This window comes from Portunus trituberculatus, chromosome 49 (genome assembly GCF_017591435.1).
Source record: "Portunus trituberculatus isolate SZX2019 chromosome 49, ASM1759143v1, whole genome shotgun sequence".
NCBI lineage: Eukaryota > Metazoa > Arthropoda > Malacostraca > Decapoda > Portunidae > Portunus > Portunus trituberculatus.
This window is the reverse complement of record NC_059303.1, coordinates 15,788,209-15,803,208: the sequence shown is the minus strand read 5'-3', so window position 1 is coordinate 15,803,208 and position 15,000 is coordinate 15,788,209. Positions and strand designations below refer to the sequence as shown.

General features: G+C 40.9%; 1 protein-coding gene across 1 annotated transcript in view; it reads right to left on the bottom strand.

Annotated features, from left to right (window-relative positions):
* The window catches only part of LOC123499374 (Down syndrome cell adhesion molecule homolog), a 96,569-nt gene that overhangs the window by 32,342 nt on the left and 49,227 nt on the right, over positions 1–15,000 (bottom strand). The window contains exon 3 of the mRNA XM_045247288.1: positions 7,379–7,649. Within this exon, the coding sequence (XP_045103223.1) occupies positions 7,379–7,649 (271 nt within the window). The remainder of the gene's footprint in view (positions 1–7,378; positions 7,650–15,000) is intronic.

Sequence of the window (15,000 nt, the reverse complement as noted above, 5' to 3'; positions counted from 1 at the left end):
TTGCATTGTGACGGTATCTGGTGTGTTGCGGTAGTGTGGTGTTGTGTGTTGCTGGCGGGGGAAGTGAAAGTTGGCTAGTGTTGCATTGTGGCGGTGTGTGGTGTGCGGTGAGGTAGTGTTGTGTGTTGTATGTTGTATGTTGCTCTCGGGAATAGTAAAATTTGACAGCTGTTGCGGTGCGGCGGTGTGTGATGTGCTCCGCGGTAGTGTTGTGTTGTGTTGTCGTGTGTTTCTGGTGGAGAAGTGGAAGTTGACAGGTGTGGCGGTGCGTGATGTGCGCTGCGGTAGTGTTGTGTTGTGTTGTGTGTTTCTGGCGATGGAAATGGAAGTTGACAGGTGTGGTGTGGTGGTGTGTGGTGTGTGTTGCGGTAGTGTTGTGTTGTGTTGTGTGTTTCTGGCGGGGAAGTGGAAGTTAGAGACACAAGTTTGGTATTTTTGTCAGCACAACAGAGGGAAGTAGAGCGAGGACAGGCTGAACACAAGGAGGTCTGCATTATAGTGAAACATAGAATAAAATTAATTGTTAAGTAAAGAACGAGAGATTAATTCGTGTGGGAACAATAAGCATGTTTTGGAGGCTTTCCATTAATATGAGTGGGAGCCATTTTACTGTTAGTGTTATTATTATTATTATTATTTATACTATTTTTATTATTATTATTATTATTATTATTATTATTATTATTATTATTATTATTATTATTATTATTATTATTATTATTATTATTATTATTATTATTGCTAATATTGTTATTATTGTTATTATCGTTATATTATTAGTGTTACTATTGTCTAAATCGCTGACAGTATAATTAAATCTTACAATATTGAATTCATTGTTCCTCCTCCTCCTCCTCCTCCTCCTCCTCCTCCTCCTCCTCCTCCTCCTCCTAATACAAATAAAATCGTCTAATCGTACCCAAAAATCAAAATAAACCCTTCAGTACTGGAAGGCATTTTTACCATGAGTTTTGGATGTGATTAGACGATTTTACTTACATCAGAAAGGGTCTATGGAGGTCACAGGATTAATTAGTGGCCTCAGTCTTCACTATTTCAATCCCCATATGAGTTTGTGAAGCTGTATAAAATCACCAAATAGTAAGCAGAATGAATATGGAAACGTGTCTTGGTACTGAGGGGGTTAAAGATGCGTCTCAGTACTGAAGAGGTAAGCGTCCATTCACTTCCACCCATCCACACTTCACCGGCCACAGTGTGCTCCTCGTGCTCTCCTCCACACGCTGGTAGGAAGGCACTGAGAAGCCTCGTGGGCACGTTTAATGAGGTAATGGGGGAGTAATTAGGAGCCAATCCGCTTAGAAGACGAGTGAGAGAGGCGCCCGTCGACACAAAGTCTTATCGATCACAGGGACTTGCTAATCGGATTCACTGAAAGAGAGAGAGAGAGAGAGAGAGAGAGAGAGAGAGAGAGAGAGAGAGAGAGAGAGAGACAGAGAGAGAGAGAAAGCAAATTTTTTTTTCTCAAACTTATAATATTCTCATTAGGTGTCAGCGAAACAGATGAGATGAATTAAAAAGTTGTGAAAAAAATGGCGAGGAGAGGTAAAGAAAGAATGGAGCAAAATGAGAAGACGCATTAAGGAAAAATGATTGAAGAAGAAATTGCGTAAATGATTAAGAAGTGAGATAGAAAAAGAAGAGAACAGGATGAGGTGGAAATTTGAGGAAAAAAAAAACAAAGGAGATGGCAAAGGTGTTGACGAAAGAGGAGGAGGAGGAGGAGGAGGAGGAGGAGGAGGAGGAGGAGGAGGAGGAGGAGGAGGAGGAGAAAAAGAAAGAGGAGGAGATTCTTCCAGGGACAGACCACTTTATGAATTCCCATTATTAGAAAGGAATTTTAATGTCCAGGAAGAGGAGGAGGAGGAAGAAGAGGAGCAGTAGGAGGAGGAGGAGGAAGAAGAGGAGGATGAGGATGCTGTAGTGTCCATTTGGCGAACATGGACACGAAGGAGGAAGCAAGTTAAGTAACGAAGGAGAAAGGGAAGTAAGGAAAAGAGGAAGATAACGGAGGGAGGAAGGGAAGGAAGATGAAAAAAGAGACTGAAGAAGGAAGGCAGAGAGGGAGAGAGAGATGTTGAATTAGTGGAGAGAGCGGAGAGAGGAGGAAGGCACAGAAAAGAGAGAGAGAGAGAGAGAGAGAGAGAGAGAGAGAGAGAGAGAGAGAGAGAGAGAGAGAGAGAGAGAGAGAGAGAGAATTCCTAGAAAGTTGAGAGTGCAAGTATTTTTAAATGAAACTTATTTGAGTAGAAGGAAGAATATGGACGGAAAGACTTATTGTGTAAACGTATGCCAGAGAGAGAGAGAGAGAGAGAGAGAGAGAGAGAGAGAGAGAGAGAGAGAGAGAGAGAGAGAGAGAGAGAGAGAGAGAGATAACACGGAGAAGAGAATGAAAAGAAAAACAACTGATGCATAAGACGAGTGGAGGGATGGAGAGAAAGGAAGAAAGGAAGGAAGAGAAAAAGGCGGGAGAGGGAGAGGGAGGAAGGGAGAGAAGAGGAGGAGACCTATGGAGAGAAGGAGGAACTAAATCCGGAGAGACGTGACCTGAGGCGCCGAAGGAAAGGAAGAGACGGAGGGAGGGAAGAAAAAATCGTGTTTGTGAGAATAAGCTGGATGATTACAGACCCAGAGAACGTGAGAGAGAGAGAGAGAGAGAGAGAGAGAGAGAGAGAGAGAGAGAGAGAGAGAGAGATGTTTCTCTACTAAATGCTCAGAATGATGTAAGATTTCTTTTTCTTAATGGAATCTTGAATTATTGTTTACGGTTAGCTTTTTTCATTGTGTGTGTGTGTGTGTGTGTGTGTGTGTGTGTGTGTGTGTGTGTGTGTGTGTGTGTGTGTGTGTGTGTGTGTGTGTGTGTGTGTGTGTGTGTGTGTGTGTGTGTGTGTGTGTGTGTGTGTGTGTGTGCGTGTGCGTGTGCGTGTTACTGATAGAGTGGGTTAAGTGAGAGAGTGTGGAGGAAAAGGTAAGGACACGAGGTGGGAAGAGGTGCGAGAGAGAGGCAGAATGGATACATGGAGGAAATATGAATGCAGAATGGCTGTTGCTTGTAGGGTGTAGAGAGAGAGAGAGAGAGAGAGAGAGAGAGAGAGAGAGAGAGAGAGAGAGAGAGAGAGATACACAAACACTTTCCCCCTTCCCATTCTCCCCCACCAAACGAAAAATCCACTCTCGGTCTCTTTCCTAACACGCCTCAATGTTTGCATCGTGTATCGCTGCAATGTGCTCCCCCCTCCTGGCGATAACCACTATAACGGTTACGATAACAGCCCATCCCGAGCCTCTGTTACGGCCTTCCATCCTCCCCTACCCTTCCCGCCCAACCTGCTTCCCTTACCTAAACCTCTCTACCTTATGTTACCTACCATGAATCTCTAACCCTGGCTCCCTATCTGCCTATATTCTCTCTCCATGACCCCTCTTCTCTCCATGACCCCTCTTCTCTCCTCCCTCACTTGTCCAGATCTCTTTGTACCGTTTTCTGTTCTGCTTTACCTGTTCCTTTATTAACACCTGTTTGGGTCACGTGAGTCTAGGTGTTCTTTCTAGTTTCCTTTGTTTTTCTTTCACTATTCTGTTTTTTTTTTTCTTATCTTCGTTTTCTTTGTTTCTTTTGTTATTTTCTCTTTTTTTCTCTCTTTTTTTATCTTTCTCCAGTAACTCCATGCTTTATTCCTGGTTTTCTCTATCTCTACCTTTACCTCCATTCCACATCTCCATCCTCTTCTTCCCCATTCTCTCCTCCTTTCTCTTTCCATCTCCTCTCGTGCTTTTTTGTCTGTTCTACTTGTCATATTCTCTCTCTCTCTCTCTCTCTCTCTCTCTCTCTCTCTCTCTCTCTCTCTCTCTCTCTCTCTCTCTCTCTCTCTCTCTCTCTCTCTCTCTCTCTCTCTCTCTCTCTCTCTCTCTCTCTCTCTCTCTCCCTCCCTCCCTTCCTTTCGTAATGGTGTTGAACCTGATGGAATGTCAGAATTTGTGTGTGTGTGTGTGTGTGTGTGTGTGTGTGTGTGTGTGTGTGTGTGTGTGTGTGTGTGTGTGTGTGTGTGTGTGTGTGTGTGTGTGAGAGAGAGAGAGGGAGAGGTGGACAGGTGGCAGAATGCGTGGGAACAGGTGAGCAGAGAATGGGGAGTGCAATGGCCCATGACCAGGTATGGTGTAAATATTTAATGGCCGCCGCGTGCCTCGCTAAAAGAATTCACTGAAAGGAAATGACCAAAAAGTGTACGAATGCAACAGTCATTACTAAGACAATAAAACTTGCTGCTCCACAAAAGGAAAACGCTTGTAAATGAATATAATTGAAATAAAAATACGTGCAAAAACTGAACAGAAGGATTAACCAATAGGATGTTCATGATTTACGTGTCCATTGTGAAAAGAAAATGAATAAGGTGAGTCGTTTTTCTGAGTGGATGTTTATGTGCTTCAGAGGAATTGATTCAGAAAACGATACATGTAAAAGTACAAATATTGAATGGAATAATCAGCCATCAAAGACTAGTTTTTTCTTATCGTAAAAGAAAAAGATAATATCCTTCGGGTTTTCTCATCACGTACTTTAGAGAAATTAATAGTAAAGATATATAGGTCAGTGAAAGTTTTGCGTTTTGAGAGTAGAAATAAAGTTAAGGAAAAATAAAGGAAACACTAGTAGTTATACCCTGACAAAGTTTAGTTTTCTGTACTGATGAGATAGTAAAGAAAACGACGATAAAGATAGTAAAAACTAAAAGCGGAAAAGAAAAACGAAAACAAGATGAACCAAAAGAACACCTCGACGCACGTGACTCAAACAGGTGTTAATAATGAAACAGGTAAAGCATAAAAGAAAACGGCAGAAAAAAAGCTGAACAGGTGAGAAGTAAAATTAAACAAGAAATAAAACAAAAAATGATAGTTTTACCATTACAAAGATTAATTCTATGTACCATCCCTGCTTCTCATCCTCAATTTTTCATCATGAACAGAGCCGCATTAAACAGCACACTTACAACGCAAGGCATGAAGGAGGCTGATATGACGGGGGTTGGTATGGCGGGGGGCGTCTGGCGGCAGTTCGTGTAAGCGGGAAAGTTTGAACGGACGCTTGTCAGGGAACGAGAAACTTAACACCATTACCATTCGCTCTTAATGCGTCAGATTAAGGGCATTGAAACTTGAGCCATACTCCTCCTCATTACCGACACTTCCAGACGCATGTTTTTAGGAGCGTTTGGCGGTTTTTGGGTAATTACTAGCGGTGTTGGTTAATGAGGATGTAGTGTTATTGTCCAATGTCTGCTACTCTTGTGTGAGATTAAACGCATTAAGGCCATAGTCTCACATTAAGGCTGAAGATGGATGTTTGTGTTAGTCTTAAGGAGAATGTAATGTAAGGAGTGTGCGCTCGTGGTATACAGTATTTAGTAACGCTGCATCTTTGTCCTATTTAATATATTCAGGAACAATTTTATATTAGGGTCCGTATTCTGAAACACTTCTTCACTGTACTTTCGTTGTTTCAAAAGGGTCTAGTTAATATTACGATGGTTTTTAAGGGTGTTTGTATGGTTTAATCTCTTCAGAACTCTGACGCTTTTTTACCATGAGTTTTGCGTACGATTAGATTATTTTCATTGACTGTAGGAAGGGTCTATGGAGGTCAGAAGATTAATGGCCAGAGTCTTCACTATTTTAAACCTCCACTTAAATACCCGAAGCTGTATAAAATCACCAAATAGTAAGCAAAATGAATATAGAAACCCGTGATGGTACACAAGAGGTTAGGGGTGTTTGTACAGTATAAGTGACAGATTAACAAAAAAACTGTATCATTAACAGGGGAAACACATGAAAACTCTGCTAATCATCTCTGTGGCCTTTGAAAACAGTCGTGGTGGGGAGTGATGTGTCCTTATATGCGGGCCTAAGGTTAATGGTGAATATTTGTGTTAGTGTTTATGTAGGGTTATTTTAATAGAACCTAATGTAAGGAGTGTGTGTTGGTGGCGTACGATATCTAGTAAAGCCTTATCTTCGTCCTAAAGACTATTCAGAAACAAGTCTCTTATGAACAGTCACTACACCTGAAGGGCTCTGGTTGAAGAGACACGAGATTAGTTTTATGTTTTAGGTGACAGTTTAAGAATATACATTTTGAACAGTAGGGATAATTTTTAGAAAGAGGCTTATCATATATGAGTAGTCGTAAAGAGTGTTTCTGAAGATGAGCCTAATTAAGAGTGCGTTTACACTTTATATGGTACTACTTGGGTCTCCGCAATGAACTTGATATTAAGTTTATGTTATGAAGCAACTTGACGCTTGATGCTAAACTGTATTGAAGGAACGCAAGTCCTTTGTGATTTCTCATACACATTATGAGACGTTTTACATCAAAGTGTTTCGCGGCAACAACTTGTTTAAATAGTGTCTTCTTATATATTTCTTTTAGTTAGTTTGAATATAAAGTTGATGGCATTATATTTGTGAACTTAGTGATGAAGGGAATAGTAAGCTGGCGTGTTATTAACAAATGATTTAGTGAAAGAAATATATATAGAATAGTTATTTTGTCAGAAACTCAATAGCATTACCGCACTGACATTAACCAACACATAAAACAGTAATATAAATATGGACTACATTTCCCTTCGGTTTTAGGAAACTTTTGATGAGAAATGAAGCAATACATTTTGCAAACGCAGTGAATAATAATGTGCTACATGTATTATGTAAGACTCTGATAACTTCATTGCGGCAGACGGAACTGTAAACTTTAATAAAAAAAATGGAAACTTTAAAGCAATACACTTTTAAAGCATCACAACACTACGTGACTGACTAATGAAGACACCAGGTTAGTGAAACCTGATATATACTTCCCGTAGAGTTACGTACTTTTTTTTTTTTCCTATATGCAACTTGTTAATGTGCATTCATATCCCTGGCTTCATTTTTAAACACCTAGCAACACTACAACACTAGATAATAAAGAGTGCAGCATGTTAAATACAGATTATATGTCAGTGAGAGTTTAGGCATTTTTTGTAAGGAATTGTGAAACCTGTCTTTTTTCATGCATTTATATCCCCGGCTTTGGTCGTATTGGCAGCGTTGGTGTAAGGGGGAACTACCAGACGGACATACATGCCGGGTGTACAGTATGTAGCTGAAGGAATGATCCTCTTGCATGCTCCTTAATCCTCTTACCTCCTCCTCCTCCTCCTCCTCCTCCTCCTCCTCCTCCACCTGTTCTCTTACGTCGTGTCTCTCTATCTCTCTCCCTTCCTCTCTGTTTTTATTCTTTTTAAACTTTAAGCCCCTGCTAGTTTCCTGTTGGGTTATTGTACTCGAGTTATTGTTACCGTCTTACCTGCTGGTGGGGGAGACTGTGGCTGGGTGGCGGTGGGGCTGTGGCTGCTCTGTGCTGGTGGTACTGGTGTTGGTATGGATGTCGCTCTGCTGTTCTAGCGCTGTGGTGGAAGATTCTTCTATAGAGTAACTCCCCTCCTGTTTCTCCTGTGGTTCTTGAGGCATTGTGGGTGGGAGGGGAATTGCTGTGGGCTGTGGCTGTGGTACTTGATCGGGACAAAGCACCACAGCGTCTGACGGAAAGGCCTCGTCGCGTACTCTCCTCCCGCACTCTGCCAAGGACAACGAGGAGTCAGCACACTGAGAACTGTTCAAAAGTAATTGGTGCTTGTCGAAAAAATGGCAAATAGAAAACGGGGCAGAAAAAAAATGTTAAGTAGCTGGAGGGGGAACTTAAGTATACGACAAAGCTTCCATTATTCTCTTTGTGAAGGGAAAAATATTGCGATGCGGAGTTCTCAAGTGCACGAGACAAGTGGTGAATTACGTAGTGCATCTTATTGTATCTCCCCGCCGTAGAGTTGGTAGGTTTTATATTCTCTCTCTCTCTCTCTCTCTCTCTCTCTCTCTCTCTCTCTCTCTCTCTCTCTCTCTCTCTCTCTCTCTCTCTCTCTCTCTCTCTCTCTCTCTCTCTCTCTCTCTCTCTCTCTCTCTCTCTCTCTCTCTCTCTCTCTCTCTCTCTCTCTCTTTATATTCCGACTCATTCGCTTATCTGTATTCTTTCTCCACCTCCTCCGCCTCCTCCTGCTGTTCCTCTTCTTCCTCCTCCTCTTCCTCCTCCTGCTGCTGCTACTCCCCTCCTCCTCCTCCTCCTCCTCCTCCTCTTCTTCTTCTTCGTCCTCTTCCTCTTCCTCGTCCTCCTCCTTGTCCTTTTCTTCCTCCTCCTTCTTCTCCTCCTCCTCTGTCGTTTTGTATCTCTTTAGTTCACGAATAGAAAAATCGTCTACCCATTTTTTCCATCGTTCATTTCATTACAATCATTTCCTTCTTCTTCAATTCGTTTTATTGTTTCTTTCTCTTCGTATTATGATTTCTGATATTGCCGTCAGAATTTCCCTATTGAAAGTGTATTTACCTTGTTCACTTCTCTTGTTAGTTTCTATTGACTTTTTTTGTATGTGAACACCAAGTAGTTTAATGATTCCTGTAATGTTATTTTCTTTTCTTTTGTATGTGTTCTTTGGTATATTGTTGTTAGTCTTTTTTATTATTTTTCTATCTATTTTATTCGTAATTTCTTTTATTTTCTTTTTTGCTTCTTTTTGACTTAGCTCTGTTTTTTTTTTGTTTTCTTTATTACTCACTTTTCCTTCTTTAATCTATTTTATCTGTTTTTTTCTTTTATTCTTTCTTTATTTCTTAAGGCTCAGTTTAATTTTCTTTGTTTTCCCTGTTTCTTATTCATAGTTTCTTTTTATTGTGTGTTATTTTCTATCTTTATTATTTACTTTTCCACAGATCATTTTTTTTTTTATTATTTAATCACTATTTGACGTTTATGTGGTAACCTCGTCTCCCTTTTTCCTCTCTCTTATTTACGTTTTCCTGCTCCTTTTATCTTTCGTTTTCTTTTATTTTCCCTCACTTCCAATTTGTGGATTCTTTACTTCTCAGCTTTTTCTTATTTTTCATGTTCTTTTTCCTCATCTTTCAACTTCTTTTTGCTTTTTTTTATTCTTGTCTTCATCTTCCTTTCTTCTTCTTGCTCTTTGTGGACGGTTTTATTTGTTCCCTCTCCAAGATTATTTATTCTTATTCCTGATCTTTCCTGTTTTTTTTTTTCCATCATTGACGTTTTGTGTGGGCGGTTCTATTTATTCCCTCCAAGATGATTTATTATTTTTTTCCTGATCCTTCCTGTGTTTCTTTTTTTCATCATTGTCTGACGTTTTATGTGGGCGGTTTTATTTGTTCCTTCTCCAAGATTATTTATTTTTATTCCTGATCCTTCCTCCTCCCTTCTTTGATCTTTCCTCAGGTCTTTTCCTATCTCGATAAAAATTTCCTGCTAATTTGGATACGCTTTCAATTTTTCTCAGGAGATTATTTTCTTTCATCGTATCTTTCCTCGTTTCCTTGATTTTTTTTTCTGATAATCCATTTTTTATTTACTCTGGATTCATTTATTTTATGTTGTGTATTCTTTAATCTCCATTTTTAACATATCCTTGAAGATCTGAACAATTTGTCATTTAATTCTTACCTTCCCCTACGTCCCTTACTCTCATAGCATTTTTTTTCATTAATATCCCTAAAATATTCTCTCAAAAATTTCTGATCATCCACTTTTTTTTTCTATTTTCTATTTGTCATTTTATTCGTAACTTTCCCCTACGTTCCTTACTCTCATGGGACATTTTTTCATTAATACCCCCAAAACATTCCCTCAAAATCAGAACACTACCATTTTTCCCCCTTGTGTCTTATTTACCATTCTTTCCCCGATGTTTCCCGCCGTTCTGCCGTTCTTCCCGTTCTTCCCGCCGTAATCTAGGTGGTCAAATACGCCATCAAAGACCACTGTTGACACTACCGCTAATTCCAACCAACGACAGTCCGACCCCGCCCCTTCCCTCCCTGCCATGGACACACACTTCAGTATTCTATTTAGACGTGAGTGGGTTGTCTATAGGAGGGAAGGAGGGAGGCAGGGAAGGGGGAGAAGCGAGGGTGAGGGCAGGGATGAATGTGCAAGGGAGAGGACTGAAGGGAAGGGAAACTGAATGTGAGGGGACGAGAACGAGGGAGACGTAGTAACCGGCATATATAATAATAATGTTTTGAAAGTAATGGGGCTGTATTTTGGTGACTAGCAGATGGTTTAGCTCGGGGTTGCTTGGTCTGGTGTGTGTGTATATGAAGGGTGTGCTAGTCTCATATTCTCTCTCTCTCTCTCTCTCTCTCTCTCTCTCTCTCTCTCTCTCTCTCTCTCTCTCTCTCTCTCTCTCTCTCTCTCTCTCTCTCGTCTCTCGTCTCTCGTCTTTGTTTCGTGATTGTGTCTCGTGGGAATAGTGTTTAAGAATGTTGTGTACTTTGGATTGTTTTTATGCTTACTTTCCTCCCCCATTTTTCCTCCTCCTCCTCCTCCTCTTCCTCTTCCTCCTGCTGCTGTTCTTCCTCCTCCTCCTCTTGTTGCTTCAGTTATTTTTCTTCCTTTTTCGTCTATATTCAGTCCCACGTTATTTCTTCTCATTCAGCGTCTATATTCATTATTTTCCTCATTACTCCTCCTCCTCCTCCTGCTGGTGCTGTTTTTCTTCCTCCTCTTCTTCTTGTTGTTTCTGTTATTTTTCTACCTTTTTCGTGTATATTCAGTCCCACATTATTTCGCCTCATTCAGCTTCAATATTCATCATTTTCCTCCTCCTCCTCCTCCTCCTCCTCCTCCATTTCAGTGCGAGCTACCATTGCCGGTAAAATCAAAAAGAGCGTATCCATTCTCGTATGTTTCATTCTTTGTAATTCTGTGACAGTGGGAGTAAATGTTTCTACGTGAGTGCATGTTATGTAAATGGTTAAGCTAGTACTTGGCTGCATTTTTCTCTCTCTCGTAGCGTAAACATTTGGCTAATGCTTGATGGACGAGCGAGTAACATTAGGATATGACGCTTGTATTTCTGTGTTAAGCCTCTGTATCGCCAGGAGGAAAAGTGAGGCATTCTTTTCCCGCGTGCTGTTGTTGACTTTGTTGTTGTTGATGATTGTGGTGGTGGTGGTAGTGGTAGTGGTGGTGGTGTTGATATTTTTTGTTAATATTTTTAATTTTGGTAGAATTTCACTTCGTTTTCTTCTCTATTTCGAAATTGTGTTCATGTTCGTTTTTATTTTCTTCTAGCTTCGTTTTTTTCTTCATTACTTTATTTAAGTGAAAGTTTCCCCGTTTGTAAATATTTGTTACTACCGTTATCACTATTTTTCATGTTCATTTCTCATCTATTTCTACGTTCCTACTTATTTTCTTCCTGTTCGTCTTTTTTCTTCCCTCGCAGTTATAAGTCCTTAAATATATTCCGTATTATTGATATTCATTAAGGAGACTGGCGACTAACAGCACCTTTTTCTCATCTTTTTATACCCTTGGGCAGTTTTCCCCTCTGACATAAGAAATACTATTACAATGATCAGTACCTGCTGTTATGTTTTTCGTCCTCTTCGTCTTTTCCTTCCAGTTTCTCTTTGTACTAGTTAGCGTACGTGTTTCCCTTCTATTCATGTTATTTTTTCCTCTTCTTGCTTTTTTTTCCAGTCACTTCCCATCCTTCTCTTTGATATTCCTTTTTTATCATAAATCTTCCATTCTTTTCCTGTTGTCAATGGTGAAGTTGATGGTTGTTGCTATCTTGCTTTCATTTTTCTTTCATTTTGTCTTATTTCCATTTTATACCCCAAGTACGCTATTCCTGAGGTCATTTGCCGCCTGCTGAAGACCAATCAGGGCGGGAGGATGTTTTAAGGCTTCCCACGAACCAAGGGAAGGTATCGTAACGAGAAAGGAAGAGCGGGAAGACGGGAAGAAAGAACTCATAATCCCTGGTTCCCTTCATGGTCTTCCCGCCTTTATGAATACCGTCCTCCTCTTGCTCCTCCCGCTTCTCCTTAACTCTTCTCATCCTTTACTTACCTCCATTTTTCCTCTTTCTCTCTCTCTCTCTCTCTCTCTCTCTCTCTCTCTCTCTCTCTCTCTCTCTCTCTCTCTCTCTCTCTTGCTTTCTTATCTGTATCTTACTCCTTCATCCCTCACTGCTTCCTACTTTCCCTCGACTTAACTCGGCTTTTGATGTAGATTAGGATATATTAGGGTCCTCCTGTGTGTGTGTGTGTGTGTGTGTGTGTGTGTGTGTGTGTGTGTGTGTGTGTGTGTGTGTGTGTGTGTGTGTGTGTGTGTGTGTGTGTGGGTTGGGTGGGGTGGGGACGAGTTATTCATATCTATTAGTATCTCTCTCTCTCTCTCTCTCTCTCTCTCTCTCTCTCTCTCTCTCTCTCTCTCTCTCTCTCTCTCTCTCTCTCTCTCTCTCTCTCTCTCAAACGCATCTTTACATCATCATTAACTTTCCTCTTGACTTTTTTGCCTGAAGACCACCACCACCACCACCACCACCACCACCACCACCACCACCACCACCACCACCACCACCACCACCACCACCACCACCACCACCACCACCACCACCACCACCACAGTTCCCTAAGGCTATAGACTCGTACTCAATAAATATAAACCATTACTGAAAGGAAGAGAAGTAAATACTCTTGTTTACTTAGCAGTCTGTTTACGTAGACCTGACTCTTTGCTGTGTGTGTGTGTGTGTGTGTGTGTGTGTGTGTGTGTGTGTGTGTGTGTGTGTGTGTGTGTGTGTGTACTCAGATGTCCCTGTACGTCCATTTAATTATTATTGTGTATTTTTGAAGGTTATTTTTCATGAGATGATGAGAAAAAATGTGTATTGTAAGTTTTAAAAGGTTATGATGTCAAGAGATGTATATTTCATTTATTATATTTGTTATTTATTTTGTTCCTTCATTTCCTTATCCTTTCCGTGCTCAACCAGTCAACAAGAGCGTTAATAACATGCCTTCTGCTTTCAATCTAAGCGACGACTTTAGAGTGACAGATGGAGGAGCGATTTTCATTAATATCACTATTATTTTTGGCGTCAACATTGTATCAAACGTTTATGAATTTGTTGTTTGATGTCGCTGCGCCGATGAAATTTTTATGAAGTATTAGCAGCGACAGTATTGCTCATTTTGTTGTCGTAATAGTAGTGGAAGTAGTGGTGGTGGTGGTGGTGGTGGTGGAAGTATTAGTTTCTGGTGTTCTGGAAGTTAGTTTGTTAGTGAGGGAGATCAGTCAGTCAGGTATTGATCAGTCCTCTTCCTCCTCTACTTCCACTTCTTCTTCCTCCTCCTCCCCCTCCTTCTTCTCCTCCTCCACCCTTTTCTCCCCCTTTCTGCAACGTCCTCAGTATCATTTTCTCCCGCCAGCTTTCCCAAGGCTTCCCTCCTTTCCTCTCTCTATCCTGGTTAAGATCTTTCCCGCCCAACCTAATCCTCTCTCTCGAATCCACATCCCCCTGTCCAGCCTTTCTCTATTCTCTCTCTCTCTCTCTCTCTCTCTCTCTCTCTCTCTCTCTCTCTCTCTCTCTCTCTCTCTCTCTCTCTCTCTCTCTCTCTCTCTCTCTCTCTCTCTCTCTCTCTCTCTCTCTCTCTCTCTCTCTCTCTCCTGCTTATGGAAAATGTCTCTGTACACATCCTGTTATTATTGTATTTACTTTCATATTCTCCATTGAAAGTAATATGAATAAGAGGTTGCCTTCGTAACTTTTACTATGTTTCCTTTAGTTACAGTGTAAGTACATGAAGGACTTTGGAACTTAATGTATATTTTTCACAAGAGTACAAAGGGTTTATTCTCAGACTTTCATAATGTTATCTGCATTTTTTCCTTCATTTCTTCCTTAGATTATAAGTTTCGTTTTTTTTTTCTCAAGCTCTGTTCTCAAAGGTCAGACTTGAATAGTGGTGCGCTTATGAGTGTTGTTTTGTATTGAAGATGGAGTAAGCATGTTTAACTTTATTCCATCTCCATGAAAGTATTATTAACCCCTTCAGTACCATGACAAGTTTTTATTTTCATTCTGCCTATTATTTGGTGATTTCATTTAGCTTTAGAAACTTATGTGGGTATTAATGATAGTGAAGACCCTGGCCATTAATCTTCTTACCTCCATAAACCCTTCCTGCTGTAAATAAAATCGTCTAAACACACCCAAAACCCTAGAAAGAAAAAGTGTCCCGGTATTGAAGGGGTTAAAAACACCAATACTTACGAGTAGAACCTTTCCAAACTGTTAGAGACAAACTACACAAGTGTCTAAGAACAACTGCCTAAGTCTCTTTGAAGAAAAGAAAACAGTATGAAAATAGTATAAGTATGAAACAATTTGAAAACCCCCAAAGCTATACAATTATTCCGGGCATTCTGGTAATACTCTCCTTGTCTTTCGTTTCCCTTCAGTACCTGTAGGAACGTTAAGGAAACTCCCCTTCAAGCTCCCTCCTTTCCTCTCGAACTCTTTAAGAAAACGTCAGAAAAAGATGAGGTTAAATCTTCCTCTTCCTTCTCTTCTTCCTCCTCCTCTTCCTCCAATGACGAGCGGTCAGAGTTTAGCCGGAATCCGGAGATTAATACTAGAGTTTTGTCGTGACGCGGCGTGACGGGTGACAGGCGAGTGGGGGGCGAGTGACACCCACACGTCACACCCGAATGAATAGTGGAGAGAGCGGAGGAGGGATGAAAGACTGGCGAGGAACGGTGTAAAATAGAGATTAAGTATACGTAGAGGGAAGGAAAGGGGAAACTAATGATGTAGGGGCGGGAAGACTCAGGGAAGGACGCGAGTCAGGGCTGAGAAGGGGATTTGAAGGGCTTTACCGTGCCAGGGGAAGGACGGATGGACGCTGGGGATGGTTCAGGATATAATAAGGAGGGTGACTTAGAGAGAACTGGTTGTGTGTGTTTCTAGAATTGATAAATCTTTGTTGTGGGAAGTTGTATGTATGTGTGTGTGTGTGTGTGTGTGTGTGTGTGTGTGTGTGTGTGTGTGTGTGTGTGTGTGTGTG